The 26,891-nt window shown below is 36.9% G+C and overlaps 1 protein-coding gene across 3 annotated transcripts in view; it reads right to left on the bottom strand.

Annotated features, from left to right (window-relative positions):
• TENM2 (teneurin transmembrane protein 2) overlaps positions 1–23,072 on the bottom strand; it is a 541,337-nt gene extending 518,265 nt beyond the window's left edge. For all 3 annotated transcript variants that reach the window (XM_075164115.1, XM_075164114.1, XM_075164113.1), the window contains exon 1: positions 22,847–23,072. In XM_075164115.1, the coding sequence (XP_075020216.1) occupies positions 22,847–23,072 (226 nt within the window). The remainder of the gene's footprint in view (positions 1–22,846) is intronic.
• Positions 23,073–26,891: the final 3,819 nt, after the last annotated feature.

Raw genomic sequence — 26,891 nt, forward strand, 5'->3', positions numbered from 1 at the left:
TTATTTGGAAGCTCCTGAACAAAATATTCACCCCCTTCATTCTGTGATATCAGTTCTGTAGCTGAACATCACTTGCAGCCACAACTGTGACATGGGAACAGGAGCTTGACATCTGTTCGGACTTCTGCATTGGATCGCTACCTTAAAACGCTTGATAGCCAAAAGCTTTATAAAACTGAATTATATATATAAATATGTCTGGGTATGAATTTAACTGCACAAACCCAGAAATGTTAAGAAGAAAATTTGAAGATTAAACTAATAAATATATCTACACGAACTCTGATTTTTAGAAATATAATAGCTTTATTTTGGTGCAGTGGCTTCCAAAAATCAACTAATAAAACTGACGTAAGGTCACTAAAATTCTGAATAAGAGTGCCCACAAAGTGAATTAATGCAGTTTAACTACTATTTTAAACTCCTATGATTATTTTTTTCACGGTGTCTTCATTTAGATACACCTATAGTTTAATTTTCTTGGGGGCACTGATAATTACAAGCATTGTTTCTGTATAAAATGTTTTGATTTTTATGAACAGATTTTTAAGTTACTCAGATTATGTATGGATGGGATTGTTTTGTTTAACCATTTAAAATTACCTGGAATTTAAAACACTTCCTGCATGCATTTTTTCTGAAGTTCCATGAATTCTGAAGACTTTATCCTGCACTTTACAGTTACCTGAGAATTACTCATATTTTCTTGCTTTCTCAATATAAATGGGTGGATAAAGAAACTCCTGTTCTCCATGGACAGATGAGGCTGGCCACCACACATATATTCTATATATGTATATTTAGCACTGCCCATATTTAAGCTACATCATGCTTTGCAAATATACTGAAGTATCACACAGAGAAGAGACTCATACCATTACCCTCTATGTTACAGATAGGAAAACAGAGCTCTTAAACGAGTGCTTGCCTGAAGACTTAGAAGGATTATTGGCCAAAGTATAACAACAACTCAAACTGCATTTTTACTTTATGTTTTAAATCAAGGTTGGCTAGATACTTCTAGAAGGAATATTTATTTTTGACAGTGAATTTCAGAAAAACAGAAAATAATTTCATTTCAGGTTCTTAATGAATGTAATGCAATATTTACATTGCTTAGAAGGATGCAATAATCTGAATAAGCCAGTCTGGAAGTCTTAGCTACTTCATTTTTTGCTAAACACTGTAAATATTGCACGTGGGACTGCAAATTATACTGGTACAAGCAATATAGGTTGTAATCAACACCAGTATTGCAAAGAATCAAGTGACCACAACAGCATACTGGAAAGACAATTTTCCTTCTGCATTTCAAGCACAAAAGCACTCATCTGCTAGAGTAACAAAAATCCCTCACATTTAGACCAAGAGGGTGGCTGAAATACTTGTGCTAGAGCTTCCAAAATGTGAAAGGGGCCATATCCATGCCATGTTAAACATTGTCTTTTCCTTCCCTTGTGATGCAAGGACATCCATGCTCAGCTCAGGGGCTGCATTTTGCCTGCTGCCTTTTCCCAATGGAAAGCTGATTTACAATTAGATCTCTTGACACCACAGGACACTAATAAGTAAGAGAGTATTACTGTAATGGAGACTGTGATAAATGTTCATTTAGAGTATCACTCAGAGAATCAACAAAAAATCCTGTCTCTGGATAGGATCCTCCATAGTGAATACTGGCTTTAGCCAGGAAGGCGAAAGTCGTCTTAAAACATGCTCAGTCAAGTAGTATTTACATTTTTTGAGGAGTCACCACAGTGAGAAAAGGAACTTCGATTCACAATGAAAGACATGGTTATCACTGACTTCTGAGATCTTATTCCCGCTTATAAATCAGAGCTAGACGACTCCTAAAAATTTGGCAAATCCAGCTCATTTTTTTCTTCCCTTCTTCCTTTTGTTATGGTTTAGCCCCAGCTGGCAGCTAAACGCCACACAGCCACTCGCTAACCCCCCCTGCCTGTGATGGGGGAGAGAATTGGAAAAAAAAAGTAAAATTCATGGATTGAGATAAAGACAGTTTAATAGAACAGAAAAGGAAGGGAAAATAATAATGATGATGATGATGATGATGATGATAGAATATACAAAATAAGTGATGCACAATGCAATTGCTCACCACCCGCCAACCAATGCCCAGCCAGTTCCTGAGCACTAGTCACTGCTCCCTGGCCAACTACCCCCAGCTTATACACTGAGCATGACGTCATATGGTATGGAATACCCCGTCGGCCAGTTGGGTCAGCTGTCCTGGCTGTGCTCCCTCCCAGCTTCTTGTGCACCTGGCAGAGCAGGGGAAGCTGAAAAGTCCTTGACTAGGTAAGCACTACTTAGCAACAACTAAAACACCAGTGTGTTACCAACATTATTCTCATACTAAATCCAAAACACAGCACTAGACCAGCTACTAGGAAGAAAATTAACTCTATCCCAGCTGAAACTAGGACACCTTTAATTTTACCATTCATCTCTAAGGTGTGAGAGTCCTCACCCAGCCTCCACTATTGTGTCTCTTGAAGCCTACCTTTCCCATTTCTTTGTTTATCTTTTGTTTCTCCCCAATCCAGTACTGTCAGACTTCTTTATCAAATAAATTATATTAATAAAGCTGTCAAACTGCTTGAACATGAGTAATTCCTATGTTAAAAAAACCCAGTAAAAGCATGTCTTTGACACCTTCATATTTTTAAATTCTATTTTGTAACAACAAATAAAGCACTCTAAGCTTTAGTTTTCTAAATGATTATTACATTTCTGTGATGGATAAAGGCAATACGTATTTGCCAGAAACACTAGAAAATTAGATGAAGGCAAGACACATGGAATTAACTGAAGTGAAATTCTCCCTTGTGATGGATGGCTTAAAGTTTCACTAATCAGAGAAGTTTGCTTAGAATCAAAATAATTTTTGATTAGTTAAGAATACATGCTACATAGACAATAGATAAGGAAGGAAAAAAACAACAGTGAAAATATTAGCTAATATAAATAAAAATGGATTACTAATCTAAGTGCAAAGATTTTTTTTTTTCCCTTTTCTGCTCACAATGTTATTCATGCCCCTAAGCAACTCACTTAATCTTTTTTCTCACGCACTTTGTCTGTAAAATGGGAATGAACCAACATAATTTATCCCAATGGTATAATACATGAGTTAGAGTAAGACAAAAAATAAAAAAATCCTAACATCTCATAATTATTTAAATAAGATTTGGTACATCAGTAGAACATATATAATCTTAGCTTTTGTTCTCTTCAGGAAAAAAACTATGAATTACTTAAAATGTATACATTTTTCACTCTTAAGCATTCAACTGAATCTTTCTCTTCTTCCATTTTATATCATTCTCAGCTACATAAAAGATGAAGTAGGTGCATTTCAAGTTGTTTTCCTTAGACTTTAAGTCTTGGGTAACTCTTCTCATTTACCACCTTTCACCACAAATTAACATGCACATCAAGACAAGTTCATTATCATTTAGAGGCCTGTTAAAAAGATGAAAAAAGAACTGCACCTTAAAGTGCCCTGGGTTATCTACTGGTTAATAAAATCAGTACTGAATAATTTTATAGTTCATAATAATCAGTTTGCTTTTTTTCTTTTCTAATAAAAAAGCTCTGAAAGTAAAATTTACATTCTAAGTAAATAAATGCTCATTGTTGGAAAGTTCCATATTTGTTTTCTGAAGGTAAGGATGATGTCTATATAAAATAAATAATAAAAACAATTATATAAATAAAGCTATGATATGAATGCATTCTGGCGCTTCTAAATCCAGTACTTTGGGGAACTGTAGTTGAAAAATTACTCTTAGCATGTAACAATCCTAATTCAGAGAAAAATGTCATCTGCATCTTACAGATTTATATAAAAGTTCCATTATTAATACATTTCAAATGTTTGTACACTACCTAGGAGAATAATATATTACATTCTTCTGGAACAAATAAAACCAAGCTTAGCATATGATTGTCCTGCTGACATGAAATTTCACTTCACATTAGCAAAGTGACAGTTGCTTTATACACAGCCCCAACACAGGAGAACTGTAAAGTGAACAGAGCATTCAAATACATGAAAAATAGTGGTGGCCAAACAGTCACAAAATCGTTGTAAGCAAGCATTAATAATGTCATAATGAAAAATGTAAAAATTAAAATGGCTGCTTTTTACAGTGAACTCAGATATACCATGGATATTAATTATTAAGGGTTTAAAAAAAAAAAAAGGAAAAAAAAGGCAGCATTCTAGCTATAGGTCTGCAGCAATGAGGTACTTAAAGCTCTGAAGTAGTCTCACTGAGTTCAGTAACACACATGACAAATATGAATTGTGGGGAAAAAAAAACTTAGGTGGGGAAAGATGATACCACAAGAGCAATTTAAAATCCATAGAAGTCTACGCAAACACTGCCTGTTGAGTTCAGCATTGTCTGAGCTTGAGAAAAGCACCTAATAATGTACCCCACACTAACTCTGCCTCCAATAAACTCAGGTACCTTGGTGGGTTTTTTTGTCTCAGTACTATATTAATTTAGATCTGCACTGAAGTTCTCTAAAAAACATCTTTAAACATATTCTTCAGAAATTGCTTTTTTTTGGGTGTGTGTGGGAAAAATATTTGTTCCCCTACCAGTACAATCTTCCACTCCCAATAGCACTCTCATAAAATTAATTTTTATGTTGCTTATCACTAGATGTGAATTCATACTGTAGTTTTAAATGCACTTGGAAATTTAAACAACAAATAAAAGAAACTAAACTCTGTGAAGGGTGTCAAGTGATCACAGAAATCCTTATCCTGCCACAGAACAACATGCTCCCAGATCATAAAGTCTTTAAAAAGAGATTGAATCTTTGAGTTTGATAAAACACAGTGACAAAATATTGTTGTAAAAATCATAGAGAATACCAGGTTGGAAGGTCTCCCCTAAGCCTTCTTTTCTCAAGGCTGAACAAACCCAGTTCTCAGCCTTTCCTCATACGGCAGGCTTCCCAGTCCTTGGCTCACCTTTGTGGCCCTTCTCTGGACCCTCTCCAGCCTGTCCACATCTTTTTTGCACAGCAGGGACCAAAACTGAACACAGTATTCCAGGTGTGGCCTGACAAGCGCTGGGTAGAGTGGGATAATGACTTCTTTATCTCTGCTGGTGATGCCCCTGTTGATGCAACCCAGCATCCTGTTGGCTTTCTTTGCCGCAGCAGCGCACTGTTCACTCCTATTGAGCTTGTTGCCCACCAGGACCCCCGGGTCCCTCTCCACAGAGCTGCTCCCCAGCCGGGTAGATCCCAGCCTGTGCTGCACTCCTGGATTATGTTGTCCCAGCTGCAAGACCTTACACTTGTCCGTGTTGAACTTCATAAGGTTCTTGTTAGCCCACTCCTCCAGCCTATCCAGGTCTTCCTGCAGGGTGGCTCTCCCTTCTGAAGTGTCCACTTCCCCACTCAGTTTGGTATCATCAGCAAACTTCATCAGGGTAAATATACACAGCATTTCAATTACCCACTGTTTTGTGATCTTTTGCTTTATTTATGCCATTTTTCCTTTTCCAGTCTCCAATTTACTTTTTGATCCAAATTGCTTTTGAAAGTCTTACTATGATTTGTTCTGGAAAACAGACAAAAAAAAATCTCCAAATAATATAAGCATCACAGTCTTTTCACCTGTCAGCAGGATGTGTCAAAACTTCATCTGGCTACAAAACCAAAAAACGTGTCTTCAAATTGGTGTTCCCCCAATGGGCAACTTTAGCAGATCAACTTGTACTTGCCACTTACTAGCCTAGCACTTGTAGCTGTATCTATCCTACAAAATAAACATATAACGACCTGGAAGGCTGAATCATCATACCAACTTCATAATATTTTGATATTTTAATTCCTCAATTTTCTATAATATTAATGCATTGTTGGTTGACAAAAACACATAGTGCTAGTAAAACATTTGATTCTGTTCAACAGTTGAGCATTCCTCCTAAATTTTTATTTAATGATCTAAAAATTCACAGTTAATATGGAAAGCTTTTTTTCTGAACTCTACTCAGTTAGGTGGAACTGCTTTCCAAGATGCCAGCAACCATTCACCTGCCCCACAGCCCATGCCAAGGTACCCTGCCATTCATCCCTGCAAAACTGGTCTCAGCACGCCACTGCGGCAAAACTGGTCTCAGCACGCCACTGCGCGGGTTGTGGATTCTGGGCAAGTCGTTTGCTTATGCCTCATCCCTTCTCTCTCAGATAATGCTTTGGTTCCTGTCTGTTAAAGCACGCCTGCACTTATAGGCAAAGCCTGCTATGTTAAAAACTATATTTTATTGTGACAATTGTATGTTAAACATAGGGTTATTTTGAAATCTTGCATGTTAGGTATCCCATATAGATATGGACTCCGACTATCACTGCATTTCAGAGCAAGTCCAGTTACACTATGATTTTTCCTTGAGTCAGTCTGTGGTTTTGAAACAATAAACAACAACTATACGGCAATATGAATTTAAGAGGCTTTTTCCCTCAAGAGCTGAGATAGTATTTATATTTGTAGCCTAAATACTTCTTAAAGGACACCACTGAACTCAGGAATTACTAAAAGGGCTCTGTACCAGGAGAAAATTTCTTAAGGTTTTAGGAAAAAGCATTTTGCACTATTTTTTTCCAAATTAACACAAAAAGCCAAATGACAGTTTAAGAGAGCTGGCAGCAAGATCATTTGAAAAAGCTCATTCGCTCTTGTTAAATTAGAAACTCACAAGCTGAAGAAGAATGCTGCTAAATGCAGTTCAGTCACATCACCTTCAGGTAAATAAAGCCAACCACATACATTTCAGCCATCCTTAAGCATCAGTTGTGCCACATGCACTAAGCAACAAAGAATTAGAAGTATGAACTTCTATTATATTTGCCACCAGCACTCATAACCTCTTCTGGGCTTGGTCCATGGAAACCTCTGGGAACACACCCTCCCCTTCTGTCCTTCTCCTGACGTTGTCAGATAACATTTCCCAGTTTGTAGAATACACGATCTGTCTTCCTGGCTTCTACTTCTATGGAAGCATACTGAAGATAACAGAAGAGGAGGATCCAAGAGGAGTGTGAAGGTAAGCGGGGTTATAGCAGCATTTGCCTATGCTGCTGAAAGTACATATGTCGCTGATGAGCTTCAGGGTACTGCCTCCATCTACTGGCTTCCCATAGATCTATTTTAATGTTGTCCATAGCAATTCTACTATGTAGGCAAGAAGCAAAACCCAATCTTGTATCATTACCACCAGCTGATGCTCCCAAGCTGTACAGAGCAATGCCAATTGATACCATCTTACACATGCTTTTCCTTTTACCTCCTTCCAGGTTATTTTGCAAAGCCATATTTTTCAGTTCTCTCAATGGTTGGGATGGCCATTTTATTGATAAGACCTTCCAGATAAGAGCTAGTCCCAAAAATTCTGCTAATGCTTTCTCTTCTTGCTGCTTCTGTCTAGAGTTAGCACCCTAAAGCCCATACTGATACTTTCTTTATCCCTCTTTCAGCATTGCTTCTTACTAGCCTTATTCATCTTCTCTTTATCTTGGTAACTCTCTTCCGTATCAATCCTCATATCTCAAAATTTACCTTGCCTTTTCAACACTGAAGATACCGCCACTTCACTTAGCTTCACTAGAAAATTTTCTTCTGGGATTTTAAAAGCCTTTATTTACCAGTATCATTCTGCACAGGTTAAAAGTCCTTAAGAAAGGACAACCAACATGAGAAAATCATGTAATTGGTTGGTGAATGCAGAGGAAAAAAAAAAAAACACAAATGCATTCAAAATATTTTGCCAAGAATCTGAAGATCCTTGCTAAGAATTCCTTGAGAGAAAAAAGAACTAGAAAATTTGACAGACACACTCTACCACCTGCATATCCAAAAATATCTACAGATTTCAGCAGAAATATAAAACTTCAAGCATAACAGTCTCCTTGACAGTAAGACAAGAAGCCACTTTCCACAAGTGCCCTCTCTCCCCTCATCTGCATTTCAGATTACGCTGTATGTTAATCTACAACCTCGAGTCATCAGAAATTTAAGACAGTCCACACAAAGATGTTTTCAAATGGAACAGGAGGAAGTTAAATGATAAGGATACATGGTTTGCCCTCCTACACAACGGGTTCTACTTATTACTTTAGCTGCTCAAACTGCTAACAGATTTCCTTTGGGATTTTTTTAGGGGGGAAGGTTTTGTGGTTGCCAAAGATCATATGCAGAATTAAACCACAATACTCTCTTCTTGGAGCTGCTGACAACAGAAGAATATCTTTTAATAAAAAGGTTATAGGAAGGTAAAATTTGTGCAGAGATTTTGCTCAACTTCACCCTCTGTCTTGAAAGCTGAAGTGATAAAGGCCTTTTAGATACGTCATCTCTGTAGGGGAGAATTTCTCTTACATGAGCAAACAGTAAATGAAGTACTTATTTTAAACATCTCATTAGATATGAACGAGATTAATGTATACTGAATAATCTGGCATTTTTTTCAGGCATATTGTATAAGCATAGCTCTAAGTAAATTATACTGCTGGACTTAATGTGGGCTTTAAACATATTAGGTACAATACTTCTTATTTTAAAAAAGCATACTTGATATTCACTTATACTACCAATAACTACGAGTCTGTTTCCTTGCTAAATAGTCATATGACCTCCAGAGACATAGATTTTAATTCCTATTCTGAAAAACAGTACCATAAACATGTCCAGGGGCCTAATTTATTCAATCGTTTTGTGGAAATTTACTGTGCATTTTGGTAACAACATTTTTTGATATGCTACCATATCTTCTCTCTTGCAGAACGTTATTTAAGTTATACGAAGAGGATCTAAGGTAAATCTCTATCAGTTTGAGCCATTTAATGTTTGCACATTCCTGGTGTGAACACAAGTACAGAAGTCTTTCCCATGCCTGACAAATATACTAACTATTGTAATTTCTCTGATATCTAGAAAAGATAAAGAGGGAGAAAAAGAGTATCAACTTCACCCTCTTCAACTATAGCTTAAACAATGAGAATACAAATATAGTCATGGTGAGGTAATTAAAATATTCTTAGAGCAGCACTCAAACCCACTATATGTTAGGAAAATTTTAATTTTCAGGAAAACAAATTTGAGTCTAAATTAAATTCCTATTCTCCCAATCCAGTACTCCACAGCTGAACAGCTGAGCAAATTGATACTTTAGATTCAATAACTGAATCGGTACTATTAAATAATATTTGTATATTTTACAATACAATATTACAACTGTGAAAATCAGCTCTTAATTTTGGGTTTCTTTAATCTGCCAAGTCATTTTATTTATTCTAAATTGTTCCTATGCACAGATACCCCACCTTGTTCTACAGATAATCATCACGTTTTGTTTCTGTTTTCACAAAGTTTCTGTTTTATAAATATCACATCGGTATGGTAAGAGGATAAGTTGCCACACTTATGAAATTTTTTTTTGGTGTACATTTTCTTAAACTGGATACTAAGATCCTCAGCAGTAAAAGAGATACTGGGAAAAAACTGGATAAATCCTATCCCATTATGTTTTTGCAAGCTGTAGAAATAATGAGGAAACACACAGATCAACAGAAAATTCACTCTAAAACAATACTTCAGAGGGATTTTATTAACAAGGACTGCTCTGCCTAGCGTAGAGATGTCCACAAAAAAACCGCACACAGAAAACCCCCTGGTGTGGGACAGATATACTTGGATCAAGGTATAACATTGTTATGCTGTCAAAAAAATGAAGGAAGAAGATGAATTTAAGAGACTGAATTTAAGATGGAGGAGTCTGTCATGCAGTAACAGCTTTTAAGAGTTAGAAAGCCGACATATAAACATAAAAAGCAAAGCTGACATATTTGATAACCACAAAGCCTGCTTATTCCAAATATACTCTCAATTACAGTCATTCTGGATTACATAAAATGAAAAAACAAGTTCAGGGAAGAGTAGTATTACAATGCTCGTCTCAGTTTCTATGCTGTCAACCTCTCAAAGCTTCCCTACATGTAACGGAGTCTCCCCAGCCGCCCGCCTGGGCAAACACTCGTGGGAAGAGAAGGCAGTTTCACAGCTTCCACAAATCCCACCCCTGCACTGATACTCGGGGCAACACAAGAACATGGAAAACATGTCATAGCAGCTTCTTGTGGTTTGAAGCGGAACGTAATCATGGAAGTTAGACGTTTTCTTTAAGGATCAATTGTAAAAATCAAGCTAAGCCTTAGCTGTGCAATACCATCTCTCAAAGGCACACAGTTGTGGTTAGCAGACTTTTTCGAAAAGACCTTAATAAATTAAGCTAGCACCTCATCTGTGTTGCTCTGTTGCAATTACCCCAGAATAGCCAATGCACAGTAACAAAAGCTTCATTACAGTTTGTTAATAGTAAAAACAAGCACAAAGGTTCATTTTACTTAAGAAATGGTAGAGAAATGGGCAAATACAGATGAGAGATTGTTGCTGAGTCAACAAGAGAGAATCACATAACTGAAGTACTGAGGACATCTAAAACCACAATCTGTTGTGTACACAGTGATTTCAGAGAGCAAATAACATTTCATTTTTCTGTGCTGTGTTCTGGTTGAATCGTCCGCATTCGAACAATCCTAAATACAAGTACAGGATTTTAGTCCTCTATCAATACTATATAATATATATTTCCAAGTCCCTCAAATTTAATGTTCTTTCTTCTAAGTAGACTGCTGCTAGATCTGCAGGCACTCTTATAAACCACTTTAACCTTATTTTAATTTTTCATTATGAAAATGATAACTGTTCATTAACTTTGGATGACACAGCATTACAGCTGTGATATATCATTCCTCCTATTATTAATAATCTACTTTATAAATTCAGTGTTTGAAGCAGGTATTGGTAATAATGTCTTATGAGTTTTATTTTTGTGTTTCTAAGAATTTAGAAAAAAACTTAACAGGAGCACAAACACTTAGTTGTCTATCCATACACAAAATTTTATTCACTGTCATGATTTTAAAATTAGTGCCAAAATATAACTGCACCAAATTGAGCAGACTCGTTAGAAACGAAAACCCAAACCCACAAAACAAGAAACTATCTGACTAGTACTACCCTCCCCACCTCTCCAACTCTTTGGTAGGATTACTTAAGCAAGAATGATGTCCAGATTATTACTTTTTGTGTACTAAACTTTTAACATCTTTTGAATAATTTTCATCAAAGGTAATAGTTTCCCACAGAGATTATGCACCATTTTAGCTTTGCTTCAATACTGTTCAAATGCCTATCTTCGGGATAGAAAAACTCCAAGAGACAATTGGACATCGCTACGAAATCAAATGGAATATTACTCATAAAAAGTATTTTTGGTCCTGTAACTACATAATTTGAAACAGTAATATAATAATATTTAATATGTCAGCTTAAACTGCCATCTTTAAAACACAGTATTCTACTGGAAGTAATTAAAAAGAGCTAAAATACCGTGCTAGATCAGTTACTACAGAATGGGCCATTTGCTTGAGGGAATGAAATTTACGCAACTTGTTCTACATGATGGTCTCTTTTTTGTGTGTGGGTTTTTTTCTCTGTTTTTTTCCTTTTTTTTTTTTTTTTTTTTTTTAAATTATCAGACTTAGCATTGCCTCTGGCTTAAGTAGCAAAACCTAAAATATTGGTATTTTTTCCTCCAATATTTATACAAAGTAGAGTGATTAGTGTATTTGAGAAGACAAAGTTGTACGGAACTGAGTCATTCTGCAACTGAGCACTTACTATTTCATATAATCAAAATTTAAACTTCTTTCTAGCCAGCAGTCAGCACACAACTTGCTAATTTCTAGGTAAAAAGTGAACAAATGCTATTCTACCTTTTTCACATGGAATACTGGAAAAAATACTACTGATGTTGGGTATTTGTTTAAATTGCCTTAACATTAGACATTTCTTTACATTTTACAACATGGTGGAACTGCCAAACCAAAAAACCTCAGCTGTAGCCCTTTGTGTAATCCCATCATACATGAAACCTTCCATGAAGTTCAGGTCACATATGAATACATTCAAAAGATAAGCTAAGAGAAGAAACACAGTGACAGCAACTATCAAGATTCAGAACTTAAGAGTGGATAAATGAGCTGATAAAGAAGGAACAGGACAGTGACATGCATGCAGCTAAAAGATGTTTACAATACTAGGAGTGGCAAGGCATACCTGGGCTGATAACTTGGATAAAGGAAGCAGTGCAAGGAATAGAAGAGGATGGATATTGGCAAGATCTTCCAAGCAAAATTTTATTAAGCTGAAGAAGCATCTTGCATGGTAATCAACATAAGACCAAAGTTTGACTTTCAACATTACACCGGACAAACTACAGTGAAGAGACATTTCAGTACTGATGATCAAACTGTTCTTCTCTTGTAATCTACTTCAAGCAAGTATCTTACTTTGTGAAAGTAATGATTGTGAAAACATTTGATTGTCATAAGGAAAACAGAGCTAACAAGCATCATCACACACCGTGATAGTTACACAGAGCTCAGAGAACAGAATCATAAGCAAGACAACAGGCACTGCTTTTAGTGTTATGTCAAGAACATTTTCAAGTGTCAAATTCAGTTTGTAATAGCCAGTTTTTGACTAAAGTTTAGAAAATAGCCTAGTTCTTAACTACTGTGTTTTCCATAACATTTCTTTAGGCGAGTAATTCCTCTCTCATTTTCTGGACTTGCTCAAATTCTGCTAAAATGAAATGTCTTACTTTACTTTTCTCTGCATTAAGAAGAGAGAGAGAACTGTTTTTTTGAGTTTTTCTGTATAAGCTTTCTGCATCCATTTTCTATGACACACACAAACGTCTGAGACCCATTCTATATTATGTATAAGAAACAGCATTCCTCAGAGAGGCTTTTCTCCAAATAGTTTTAAAAGATACCTTTTGATTCTGACTGAAACAGGATGTAGGGATTGCCACCAGCGGAGGAGTAGGAATCACAAACAGCTATAACCCAAATATTCTAAGGAAATGTAAGCAAGTAATTACAAATAAAACTGCTTACATTCATGCAACTTGTTTGGCAACAGCAGTATACCATAAGGAAAGCTGCTACAATTCATAACAGCATCTTGTAATAAAACAGCTTTATGCATCCCTCTCAAACTGTTTAGTGCTCAAATCTCATCAGATGGCTGAGTAAGCATTACACTTTGGGACAGTAAATCTCTGTTTCCAATATGGTCTACATTCACAGACATGTACTTTTGCATTCACTGCAAGACACTTCCAGCTAAGCACTCATATAACAAAATAGCAATATATAAAAATATCTGCATGCTACTTTGTCTAGTCAGCTATCTAGACTCTGAACAAATTTAGGAACATTGAAGGACCAGCAGCTCAACAGGAGCTGACTGCTACCAGAAAAAGCTAATTTTCAGTTTGGATTTACAAACATGAAAGTAGTATGAAAGGGCTATCTTTATACATGTCACTTCAACATGTCTTTATCCACATCACTGAGGCATATATGGCATTGCTATTGCTATTTGCTTCCTTTAGAGAAAAACTAAAAGATAGGAAGGGGCTTAGAAACGAGCAACATCTGAATTCATGACCAAAGATGACACTATACAGGCAGATGCTTGAAGAGCTCTACCTAGATAGATAGATAGATAGAGCTCATACAAAAGACGACTGGCTTAACTGCAGCATCTAATTGAATCTGTAAAGAAAAAACACTGGCTATTATGGGTGTTCCAATAAAACACAAAAGGGCGTCACCAGACCTAATGGCTAGCAACTGAAGCCAATTTCCAAAATCCAAAGAGAAGCTGGCATCTGCTTTTAACGTGGAGGCTGACTTCCCCCAGACACTGCCCGCCAGTGGAAACAATGGATTTTTTGCCTATTGATGTCTTCAAGACTCCAGAATGTGCTTCATTCAAGGACAGATTACTGGGATCAATGTAGAAATAATCTGATAAAAGTTAATGAGCAACTGGATAGGAGGCCAAACAAGATAACTGGTAGGAATTCTGACTTTATGAATCCAGAGACAAATAATGTAAAGCAAAAAGAACAAATAAAAAATGCTGGGCCCTGCTTACCCAATTATACTTGCTTCTCATTTTCTTTTCTACTAATTTTGATTCCCATTTATAGGCTTTAAGTGAATTGGTCATCAGCACTTTGACCCAACTCCAAAACATCCATGGTTCTCTAAGGAAGAAAATTAGTTTTGGGTGGTGGTTTTGTTTGTTTGTTTGAAGGTTTCCTCATGTTTTTCTTACTAAGTAAACTGTGTGCATTTGGGTCCAGTCACAATATTTGAAAAGCTTCTAAATATCACATAACCCATTTGAGGTATTAGGAGAACAAACAGGGACAAGAAGACAAATATAAACATAGTAATCATCACCATAGACCAACCAGTTGTCCATTGAGTCTAGAATTTAGGCCCCAACAACAGTAAGATATTTCAAAAAAATGTGGGAAAAAAAATAAGGTGTAAAAAACAATTACAGAATAAACACCTAAAACCTGTTCCCAATGCTTTTGAGCTGAAAACTGACTTGTGCATTGGAGCAGTGCATACACTCTGGTGCTTAACCCATCTTCCATGCACTCCAAAAATATACAAATGTCTAATCCTTCCCTTATTTTTCTGAAGATGTGGACCTTAAAAACACCTGGTATTGGAGAGTTCAACAATGTATAATCCAAAATAAATGTCTTTTGTCAATTTAAAATTTACAGATTTCCATTTTATTTATTTATTTATTTATTCCTGTGTTATGAGAAAGGAGGAGGAGAAGCAAATGGCCTAATTTCTCTTTCTAATTTCTCCAGAAAACAAGCTTTAGAGGGATTCCCAAGTTCACAGCAGAAACAAAACAATACTCACTAATGCAAATTCTGGACTACATGACTTCCAAAGACTAATTTTCTAGTCTAGGATGCAGGGACAAAGATGCCCAATTCAAACCCAGATCAAGTGTAAAAGCTTTTTAAATCTGAGATTTTCATGGTAATAGGTGTATTAGAAAAGCAGCTGAGTCTCTTCCTTTCATCAGCTTGAGAACACTCACAAGTAATCAGCCTCCTTTCCAAACTCTTCTTGCTGGAAAATACACCCTAAAAAATATCTATGTTAAACTGCAGAACCTTCTGAAGACAAGAACCCAGAGAAGGTGGAATATTTGCAGAATTTGCACGAGTTAGCCATTTTTGTTAGTAGGATTAATCAAGAAATAAGTATTTTCATTTAGAGTATCTTATTTTAAAAAGAAAAATATTATTTCATCTCCTTGGAGCACATTATTTCCCTTTATGATGGATTTTAATATGAGAAAGAGCATCCACATGGATGTGCCTAAATATTACAAACTTCTTAGAAGAGTGTGTGCACATGTGTGTATGAGAAAATGGAGAAGGATTTATAGGATCAAAAATTATTATTTTCAGTATCCAAAGTCTTAGACTTCTATTACATAGCCGAGCAAAGGGATGAGGAGGAAAAAAGTATACAAAGAACGGGTTTTCTTCAACGTTCAGTTAGGCGAGCAAACACTACTCCTCTATTTTGAAGCACAAGATCTTTTTGCTTGATACAAATTTGTAACTATAAAGTACAGGAAGTATAATTCCTATTAACTTTGAAGTGCTTTTGAAAAGGTATTTGCATTAAAATGGTTACTAAGCCTATTCTAGAGTAGACGTACAGTTTTTTAAAAATTTCTTTTATTCACAGCATGCGCTAACTACATGAGTTGATAATGTCTACCTTTTAGAAGTTATCCTTTTATATCTAGTTTACATAATGTTCATGTAACTTTGTAAATGGTTAAAAAAACAGAACCTAGTTTAACTTAATCATCAACTAATGAGGAATCCAGTACAGCAACAGTGAAAAAAAGCAGAAGCTCTTTTTGAAAGCTAAATAACTGTTCAGAAAAAAAGGAGCATGAATCTACACATACCTATATATTTGCATCGGAAATCCCTGCATTCTCATTCTCTAATTTAAACTGTAAACAAATGCTGATTTTTAATAATGATCACCATAGAGAAACTGCCAAGAATAAAAAATTATTCCCTGAAAGAAACTGTGTACATGGAATTTGCATATTATGTCTAGCTGTTTGTTGTTTATTCTACAAATACGTATTAATATTAGAATAGTACTGTGTTTTTCAGCACTAGTTTTTCATATTAATTATTACTGGAGTCCTCTGTCAGCATCATAGCTTCTCTATATAAAGTTTCAGAAGCCAGTATTTTATTAAAATCCAACCTCCTCTTTATTATGTTCACTTAGAACAAGATTCCTGGTAATACTTTAACTGATTACGTTGTGTATTTAGCTTGCTAGTTGATTACACGTTTTCCATAGCAATGACATTTGAAATACTTCAACATGCTGTATTGCAACGGCCGCCTCTGAATTGCCAGGCTGGAACACATCTCCTGTCATTCATCATCCTGCTCTCTCAGAGGGGGACTCCTGATGGCCAAGACGCTGATCTAGAAGCTGGCTCAACTAGGCACACAGGTAAAGAGCAAGGGTTACACCTTCATTCAGCAAGTCCGTGTCAGACAGTCTGACTTCTCAACGGTTAGTTCCAGCAGGTCTGAGCAAGCAACCACACCAAGCAAATTAAGACACAATGTATGAAGATACAAAATGCTGAAACGCCAAGAAAGGAGGATGAAAGGAAATTAGAAAGTAAGAGATTATCAGAACAACTGATTTAAACTACCATTTACAAGTCAGGGAGCTTGCTGCTCAAAAGGGAAAAAACACACCCACAAAAGAGCAAGAGGAAACGATTTATGCATATGTACTTGGAAGTACCCCGAAGCCTGAGCGTCTATTCCATGATGTTTCCCTGAAAAGCCACTTCTGAAGAGATTTCCTTCTGATTTTATGTTATTGTGACTCAGATCTAATATACACAAAGTTTTAGTTTCATTCCTATTTATCAGCAGATCTGAATATTACCGCTCAAAAGGCCATTTGACTAACGCTAGAGTATGAATGAGAGGAGGCATGTTAGATTTTGGGTTAGACTTTCTTACATTTTCTTTTCCTCAAATCGTATGGAGGGAAGGGTGCTCTAAAGGTTTGTACTTGTATTTATTTGCTAGTCTAGTTATGCTGCTACATAGCTCCATTATTAACAATATCAACACAGATGAAAGCACAGATGAAAAGTGCTTTCATGTTTTTAAATCACATAATAATAAGAACCATATAATCTTTTATGATTTGAGGAGGAAGAAAGTAGGGGAGGGAGTTTTTATTCAACATCTTTGCTTTATTAAATAAGGTATACATATTAAAACATAAATTTTTATTTCTCACTAATGCCATGCTTTCTAGAGAAGAGAAATTGAATGCAGTTGTCTCACCTTAATAAATATTTTACACTGGGATCGCGTATCTCTTAGGTAACCATTAAAACCAAGGTAAGTCTTGATTCAACAGCAGTGCAAGTTACATGTGTGTACCAGTTACAATAAGAAATTTGCCTTGAGGCCTTTTTCCCCTACAAGCTACCCTACATCTGATGCCATGTTAAGGGCTTCCTCCTTAAGCTTCTGCCACCTGCCTCTACCTCGGATTTTGTTTGATTATGTAAGCGTACGGATATACTGAAAAGAAACATATTGCAGAATGCCACTCAAAACCTAATGTGACAAAGGAAAACTAAGAATGTGCTCCCACTCTATCCAGAATACAAGAAAAAGTTTTCTTTAATGTCTTTAATCCAAATCTGTATATAGAACATTTAATTTTCAAAAGGTCACAGGTTCTGGAAAGAAATATTAAAACTAAAATTAGTAAATCGGTTGGATTTGGAAGGGATACACTAATTAGAGATCAAAAGTTGAGTATGTCTCATGTTCGATGACAAGATGACCAAAACCTCATCTTGGTGTTATTGAGAATACAAGCAGCAAGACAAAGTCTAGTTAGCCTGAAAACTTGTCACAGCAACTATCCCCCTCTATATAGCAGCACATTAGTTCTTGCTGAACACAGAATACCCGACCACAATAACTTTAAATCTGAACAAGCTTAATCACTCTCATGAAATGTTCTTACTGCAGTGGTTCTTCGAATGTGTCCCAGTAAATTATGTGGTGACAGATTTATGATGTGAAGAACAAGAAGAGAAAACAATATTCGGTTTTCTCAGCAATCAGAGCTGCCCTAGGGTAGGCTGTAAAAAATAAAATGTAGATTCATCAAACTGGTTTGGGTTGCTTTGGGTTTGGGGTTGGGAGAGTGGGGCATTTGTTGATATTTTTCTTTTTTCTTCAAGAAACCTATTCAATATATATGGAGAAAAGATGCAGTATGAAATACCCAAGAGATGATGAATAGTATGGCATAGTAACACAACTTCATGTGAAAGAAAACTGAGTGCATTACACTTCCCAAGTGCCCCTCTCTGAGGATTGTACTGTGATAACTTAATTTCCTATTTGATGTTAATAAAAATACTGGACAATCTTAAGGGGCATTATAAGGGATTTATTATAATAATTCTCACTACTTTTTTCTAACTCCAATTAACAATACCTATAGTGTTAAACTGGATACAAAAAGTACACATATAAAAGAATAAAAAATGGAATTTGAGCTGACATACAGAAAGGTATTGGCTGTTGTTCTTTACTGAAATTGTCTCGCCATACAAAAAGAGATGCTGTGACATATACAAAGCAATTCAACTGTGGTAAAAAAATTCAACATATTTCAGAAGACTGTTGGGTCCAGTTTAATATGAGTGTGTTTTTTAGACTTATTTTTAATAACTTCAATCATATACTCTAGTTGTTCTAACATTTCACAGCAGAGATTTACTGCTAAACTAGATCTGACCTGAGAATGAGAAAGCAGTCAATTCAGTTTAACTATTGGCCAATAAATTTTGCATCAGCTGAAGCCTGGCGTTTGGCTCAGGCAGAAATATAAAATCCATGAGCTATGAATGCCAAGTGAGGAACTCTGGAATAGTAAGGTTTGCAATCACCCCTTTGAAACCCAGTTTAAAACTCTTAACAACTCAGTAGAGTGTTCTTTTAAGCACAATTTAGTTACAAAGTATACTTGAAGAAAAGTTGCCTTTCAAAGCAAACCTCTTTAAAGGAAGGTTTTCCAAAATTCTTATTTTTTGCCTTAAAGGACATCTACCTTCACAATGATGCATCAGCAGATGAAGTCAGAAAGAAGGTATTTTCTTTTAAAAAAAAAAATGAACCAATTGATAATTGGTTCTCTTTGGTGGAAAAATACATGGCATATAGAGAAATTCACGTATTACCAGAAGATTGTAAAATATTCCAAATATTCAAAGGTGTCAGAACTACTGTCAAGCTTTTGACACATCCTAGCAGAAAGTAGAAAAGTTTCTGTTCATCTTAAAATACAGCATTCAAAAAGGAGTCCTCAACTTTAAATAAAACTTGTAATGTTTGAATGCTCTCTCAGATGCACTGAAGGACTGTATTTTTCAGATCGATTGACTAGTGAATATCCAGTGCAGGTACTGAATTACAAATACATTTCTATCTATATTTGGGAAAATCTAAGACAAGCTCAAGCATGCATTGGACCTGTCACTGTCGCCAAGAATCTGAACACCTGTTCTGAAGATGATCAGAAACTAGGCTTGACACAAAAATACTAAACCTGTTCTGAATTACTTTGTACAAATATTATTACTGATATGTTAAAAACAGACTTTAAAAGGGGAATTTTATTACTTAGAAAAATTGCAAGTAAATGTCTTAGGAAAAGCACGGTAGAAGTAATGCCAGACTAAGGTGGTTCAGGTAATATACAGTCAAGTCATCCTTCATGCCTTTATTACAAAACTTCCAAATACCACACCAGAAAGTAGCATCTACAACAAAGAGGAACTTTCTTTGGTAGGCGCATTTGTCAACGATTAGCACAAAAAGCTTATTTCAAAACTTGCAAATAATGACAAAGTTTTTAAGTTGTATTCTCAGATAACTCTAAACTTCCACCAACATTCAATTTTCCTATCAAATGCTTTATTCACACTAGCTTAGAGAGGTATTTATACTTTCCAGATCTGCTTTTTCATGAGAATGAGATAAACAAGTCAGAACAGAAGGACAGTAAAATACCAAAGCAAACCAAGATGATCTGCTTCAGGCTTCTGAGCTCTGAATATAGTTTTTGTTACTAGCATTTCACTGTCGAACCATCATAAACAAAAACGGAAGTAGTACAACTTGGTCTTATGCTTAACAGATTTTCAAACCCGAGTAACATATGATCAGGCAGCAGCTAAAAACAACTGCTTTGAGCAGTTCCAGTGCCATGATTAAACCAGATACTTTTCAACAAGTCAAATGCATATAGCTTTACTAACAGAAGAGACAAAATATTGAGGAAAATATCTACAATTGCTTAAAAAATATGTCAAGCTTTTTTATAATAGAAGAATAAAAAATTCTCTAAAGACTATTTATTTTAAGCATGTTTATTTCCTACAGAATTTAATCCCATCAAAACACCCACTCAAATTTAGAATAAATTTACATGTATAAATTCCTAGATGTCTGCAGCTGGAAACCGCGTGCATAAGATGTAATGAACAGTATTTCCCACTATATGAACCACATTTTTATCTATGTAATATTAATGCAGAAAGTAAGAACATGTACCAAGTCTTAATCTAGATCTACTTGCCGCATTATCTCAAATTTCATGTCAGTAGAGGAACTTTACAATCAGAGAGATACCAAGCTTTCCAATACGAAGAATCATCATACAGACTTATTTTCTAAAGAAATTTGCTTTCTAAACTTAACAAAAGCAGGAAAATAAGGAGTTACTGCTCATATTATTTAACGAAAAACTTACTTTGGCTCTCTAAAATAAACTTTATTCATCTAGACATAACAACACAGATTAGCAGGGGGGAAAAAATTAAAAAAAAAAAAAAAAAAATCTTCGGAGCATTTCAATTCAGTTACCAACAATTTGCACTCCCCTTCATAAAGAGGGCAGATACGAACACATTAAGAGCAGGAGGAGGATGAACAGTTGTCAAATCAGTAATCAAGAGAAAAAGAACACCCTCATGAAATGCCAAGTAATGACCTGGAAACTAAAATGAGGCACTTGAGCTGAAGCATCAATCATCCAGATAGGGAAAAGTAATATTTAGATGACTCCTGTACACAAAAGCTGAACAAACCACAGTGAAAATGGCTCCAGTAGCTTGTATGATGTAGTTGCATTTTGATGTGTTATCTCTAGGTAAATACCTATAGGCAAAGGAAGACCCTACAAGAACAGAGATTACCTCAGAAAATTGAACTGGGTGTTTGATAGACCAAGCACAATGCAAACACTTCCAAATGTCTGTACACAAATGTGAGAGAAACAAGGGATTAGATAAGGTTTAATTAGCGATGCTAATTAATAGATATTTTGATTTAAAGATGAAGACAGACACTGACTGCTGGCAGAATGCTTTGAATAAGTTGCATGACATGATATCAAGTATAAAAAATGACCTTTCATTGAATGATCTTCATAGAAAAGTGTGATAACTTAGAATTTCTTGAGTCACAATATTAGAAATGTGTAGTAGAGAACTATCATATGCCATTAACAAGCACACATATAAAATAGTAGTTTCAGCAATTAAAGATGTACCAGATAATTTACCTTCCATTGAGGGGGCACAAAGGGCTATACATTTATGTCTCAAAACTGCCTATATCTTGCTTGATATAAACCATATCTGATTCTTCAACTGAAACTAAACCAAGTAATGTATTTTAAAAACCATATCTAATTGTTGACTGAGTGACAATTTAATCAGGCTATTTGGTCAAGTTCACCAGATGATTAAACACTGGTGTTCCTATCAAGCAATGTTCACTAATGGTTTCAACACACGGACTTATGACTTAATGAGACAATACATGAATGAGAGTAAAATTATGTGCGTGTACAGTGCAAAGGCATAATCACAGTTTTTTCAACTAAAAACATTTACATTGTTAATTCATTAATTCATTGGACATAACAGGTATTTAAAGCAAGGAACATTTTATAACAGAAGAGATTACTTCACCTCGCTTACACGTTCACACAGGCAGGTTATTTCAAATATTAGTGCTAGGATCTCAATGCTGCGATAACATATTATAGCCAATTATAAAAGTAATTAGATGGGTTTCCTCCTTCCAGTTTTTATGAGGTGAAGGGTAAGCAGTGACAAAATGAAGTCAGAGGAAACAGCATTCCCATTCCCACATTTCAATTACACAGCAGTTAAGAACAGGAAAGGAATTCCAAGGCACCTGATTAATAATGGATGTTGGCCATATGGGGTTTTAGCATACAGTGCTTTAGTTATCTTTTCAGCGCAGGTACTCTGTTAAAGACAGACAAGTTTAGGTGAAAATGCCATTATTACTTCTAAAATAAACCTAGGAAACAGAATCCAAGGTTAGCATATTGGCCAACCCTGAGATCCATGACAAATACAACATCTGGTGAAGGGTCACTAGCATTTGTGTTCATCCATTTAAACAGCGGATCCTGGTTTGCCTCATTTACAAACAGTAAATTCTGACAGAATTCTCTCAGAAATCCGAGAAGAGAAAGAAATTCCTAATTTAACACAAAACAAGTGAAATAATGGTAAAATGGCATCCATTCTCCTACAATTCTTTCATTAAAACTCCTTATAACACTGGTATACTTTAACAGGCAACAGAGATTGTCTACCGAGGATTACTGTAAAAGAAACCAGTTGTGACTTTAAACATACCTTGCCTTGGAAACTCATCCGACTCCCTGTGAACCAGGTCGGAAACTCGATTTCCATAGTGCATCCTGGTGTCATGATCATATGCCTTCAGTGTCTCACTTGAGCTGTAAGACTTCTGAGTTGGTACTCTGCAGTCTTCACTGTCCAGTGAAGAACTTGTATAGCGACATTCCTTTCCACACCGGCCCCTCGTCAGAGAACGGTGTCTTCTATCTTTTATATCCATTATTCTGAGTCAGGTAGGACGTTTTCTGAAAAGCCACTCTGATATGTGGGGTCAGTCGCTGTCACCTAAAAACAGGAAAGGATAACAAAAGAGTGAGCGATGTTGCTACTACATTGTGTTTTATTTTACTTTCCCTGACTTATCCTTGAAGAACAATCCGGCACAGACCAAGAAGAAAGAGAAGACTCACATGATGCATCCTTAGAAACTGAAATAATTGACCTGAATGGGTGGAAGGAAGAAAATCAAATGCTGTAAGAGAACTGCATTCTATGTAAATTATCATCTTATTGAAGAGTTTAAAAAATAATGATAAAACAAAAAAACTGTTATCTTTTGATTTTTGAATGAGCACTGATAACAACACGGAACTGACAGAAGAACATTTGTTCCTGTTACGCAACAGTACAAAGAAAAGCAGACTCAAACCAGCTTTAATTATTTCCGTCCTTCCTGCAGGAGGGCTTGCAATTAAGAATGAGGCATGCAGGAGAGTTGCACAGAGAAGATTATATCTATTCAGCATGAATGCATTACAAAGGTGTACCTTATCCTTTAGCAATGTGTTCACAAGCAGTGGCAGCTGATTTTATTGCCCCTGGATAACATAATCCAAGGCCCTGTTCTCAACAAAAGGCTGGACCAGGTATCTCTAGAGGTCCTTTCCAGCCTTGACATTTCTGCATTTTTATGATTCTCTGAACACGCTTTGGGAATTGGCTGCTCTTGTGCACCACAGAACATGACTAGATGCTCTTCTTCACAATCCCTCAAGATGACCACTTTATCCATCTCAGCAGTTGGAGCTCTTCCAAACTGTGTAAACTTGCTCACTGGACCAGGAAGAGATAGATTCTTACAGTCTACTTAATTAGGACACCCTTACTGTGGCATATATACTTTAACATATGTACAGTTAGCATGCATAAACTGCAAAATGAAAGATACTGTAGAGAGCAAGAAATACACTAAGCATGAGCACCCTAACCACTGGGGTACTAATTATTTCGAGTTGGTATTTGTATGTATGTCCTTCTCTCATGGCATCCTATGGCCTGGTCTGTACTAGACCTGAGAAATCCTCATGACAAAACTTTTTGCTCGAAATGAAATCTTCCCACACAAAAAATACCCAGATTTGCTAACAAGCAAAAATTGGAACAAAAACTCTGCTTTTCTATACATGGCTAAGGAGGTGAAGAAATGGTTTGGGCAAATTTAGCTGGGACAGTTAAAGACATTTGCTTTCCCATTGTCCCCTCTCAGTTCAGGCACCTCCTCAAAAGCCCACCCAGCAGGACGGGAGCAGGTCCTGCACGCCAGCTACACCCGGTCCCAGGCCAGAGTCCTAAACTACCACAGCACTTCAACAGTACGATTCCTTCTGCCACCTCTGCCACCAAGGTAACAAACTCCAGCAAAAGATGATAAAAAACCCGGAAGGCAGTTATATTTTTCATTGTTGTAGTTGTTTGCACACGTAGGAGAGGAGGTCATAACATTGGCATAAGTATTGGCTAATCATTGCTTTTTGGCTGGAATAGATTATGTCTCTAAGAGAGAATAAATGTACTTGGCCAGAGGAGCTAGTGAACTTGAGAAAAGGTTTCCTGGCTTCATTTAGACTCTGACATTTAGACTTCTTGTGGGTTTTTTTTTCCTTTCTATATTTTAAAGCAGAAAGTTAGGTAATCAGGAGAAACAGCTGCTTTAAGCCACCCACAGGTACTCTGCAATCTGTGAGCAATAAAAAGTGTAAATATGCTCACTTTTTCCTCCTTTTTCTCTTATTTTTAACTATGATGGTACATTTCAAGGTGGGGGGGGGAGAGAGAACACAAACCACCACACACAGAAAAGCCAAAACAAAATCAGAAGACATTCAGCACTTAAAACTGGGAGGGTTAGTTTTAGAATTTTAGATTAAAGAGAAAGGAACACTCAATATACACTCCCATTTCTCACCTCTCTGAACGTCTAGTGACTAAGCTGACTTCTCTAGAACTGAATTATTCAGTTCAATTCTTTGGTCCTGTAGTATTTATTAAACTGTAAAGCATGTTAACTGTAAAGCATGTTAACACTGGTGGCACAAACACTTGCTTGAAGTTCGAGGAGATATATGATCATTTAGATTAACAATGCCTGGCTCTTTGATCCTAGTTCAATACTATATCATCAAATTCAGGTATCAATATATCACAATTATATAACACAGAAACAGATGAATACAGTACAGTATTGAGCAAAACCTGCCAATTACTCTCTGGATGTCTTCACGCTACTGTTCAATACAAAAGCCTATTATTCCATATGAAGGTATTGTCTATCAGTTCAGAAAAACAAACAGCTTTTTGTTTTTATGATTGCTAAACTTTAAGCTGTCTGGCCTGATTTCTGTTGTTTCTGAAAGAACATTTAATTCCTTGTTCCTACAGTTAAAAGATGGATTTACTATGACTGAGACAGAATTTAGAATAAAACAGAATAGTTTGGGTTGGAAGGAACCTTTGACCTTTAAAGGTCGTCTAGTCCAACCCCCCTGCTGTGGGCAGGGACATCTTCTACCAGATCAGGTTGCTCAGAGCTCCGTCCAACCTGGCCTTGAACGTTCCCAGCGATGGGGCATCCACCACCTCTCTGGGCAACCTGTGCCAGTGTTTCACCACCCTCGTGGTAAAAAATGTCTTCCTTATGTCTAGTCTGAATCTACCCTCTTTTAGTTTAAAACCATTCCCCCTTGTCCTGTCGCTACAGGCCCTGCTAGAAAGTCTGTCCCCACCTTTCTTATAAGCCCCCTTTAAGTACTGAAAGGCTGCAATAAGGTCTCCCCGAAGCCTTCTCTTCTCCAGGCTGAACAACCCCAACTCTCTCAGCCTTTCAGGCAAGGCATTCCATCCCCCTGATGGAACATGGCCCTCCTCTGGATCCGCTCCAACAGGTCCATGTCTTTCCTGTGCTGAGGACCCCAGAGCTGGACGCAGCACTGCAGGGGGGGTCTCACCAGAGCAGAGCAGAGGGGCAGAGTCACCTCCCTGGACCCGCTGGCCACGCTGCTGGTGATGCAGCCCAGGATACGGTTGGCCTTCTGGGCTGCGAGCGCACATCGTGGGCTCATGCCCAGCTTTTCATCCACCAGTACCCCCCAGTCCTTCTGGGCAGGGCTGCTCTCAATCCCTTCATCCTCCAGCCTGTACTGATACAGGGGGTTGCTCCGATCCAGGTGCAGGACCTTGCACTTGGCCTTGTTGAACCTCATGAGGTTCACATGGGCCCGCTTCTCAAGCTTGTCCAGTCCCTCTGGATGGCATCCCGTCCCGTCCCGTCCCTCAGGCATGTCGACCGCACCACTCAGCTTGGTGTCATCTCCAAACCTGCTAAGCTTGCACTCGATCCCACTGTCTGTGTCATTGATGAAGATATTAAACAGTACTGGTCCCAGTACAGACCCCTGCGGGACACCACTCGTCACCGATCTCCATCTGGACATGGAGCAGTTGACCACTACCCTCTGGATGCGACCATGCAACCAATTCCTCACCCACCAGACAGTTCACCCATCAAATCCATACCTCTCCAGTTTAGAGAGAAGGATGTTGTGGGGGACCGTGTCAAAGGCCTTACAGAGGTCCAGATAGATGATGTCTGTAGCCCTTTCCATGGCCACTGATGTAGTCACTCCATCATAGAAGGCCACCAGTTCTGAGTATTTCCATGATATTAGCTTATTAAAGCATCTTCTCAGGCAGACAAGATTTTTTGAAATTGTTCCCTCAATAAACACTCTTTTGTAGAGTATAAATAAAAGGAAATGGTAAG

Source organism: Calonectris borealis, chromosome 15 (genome assembly GCF_964195595.1).
Source record: "Calonectris borealis chromosome 15, bCalBor7.hap1.2, whole genome shotgun sequence".
Classification (NCBI taxonomy): Eukaryota; Metazoa; Chordata; class Aves; order Procellariiformes; family Procellariidae; genus Calonectris; species Calonectris borealis.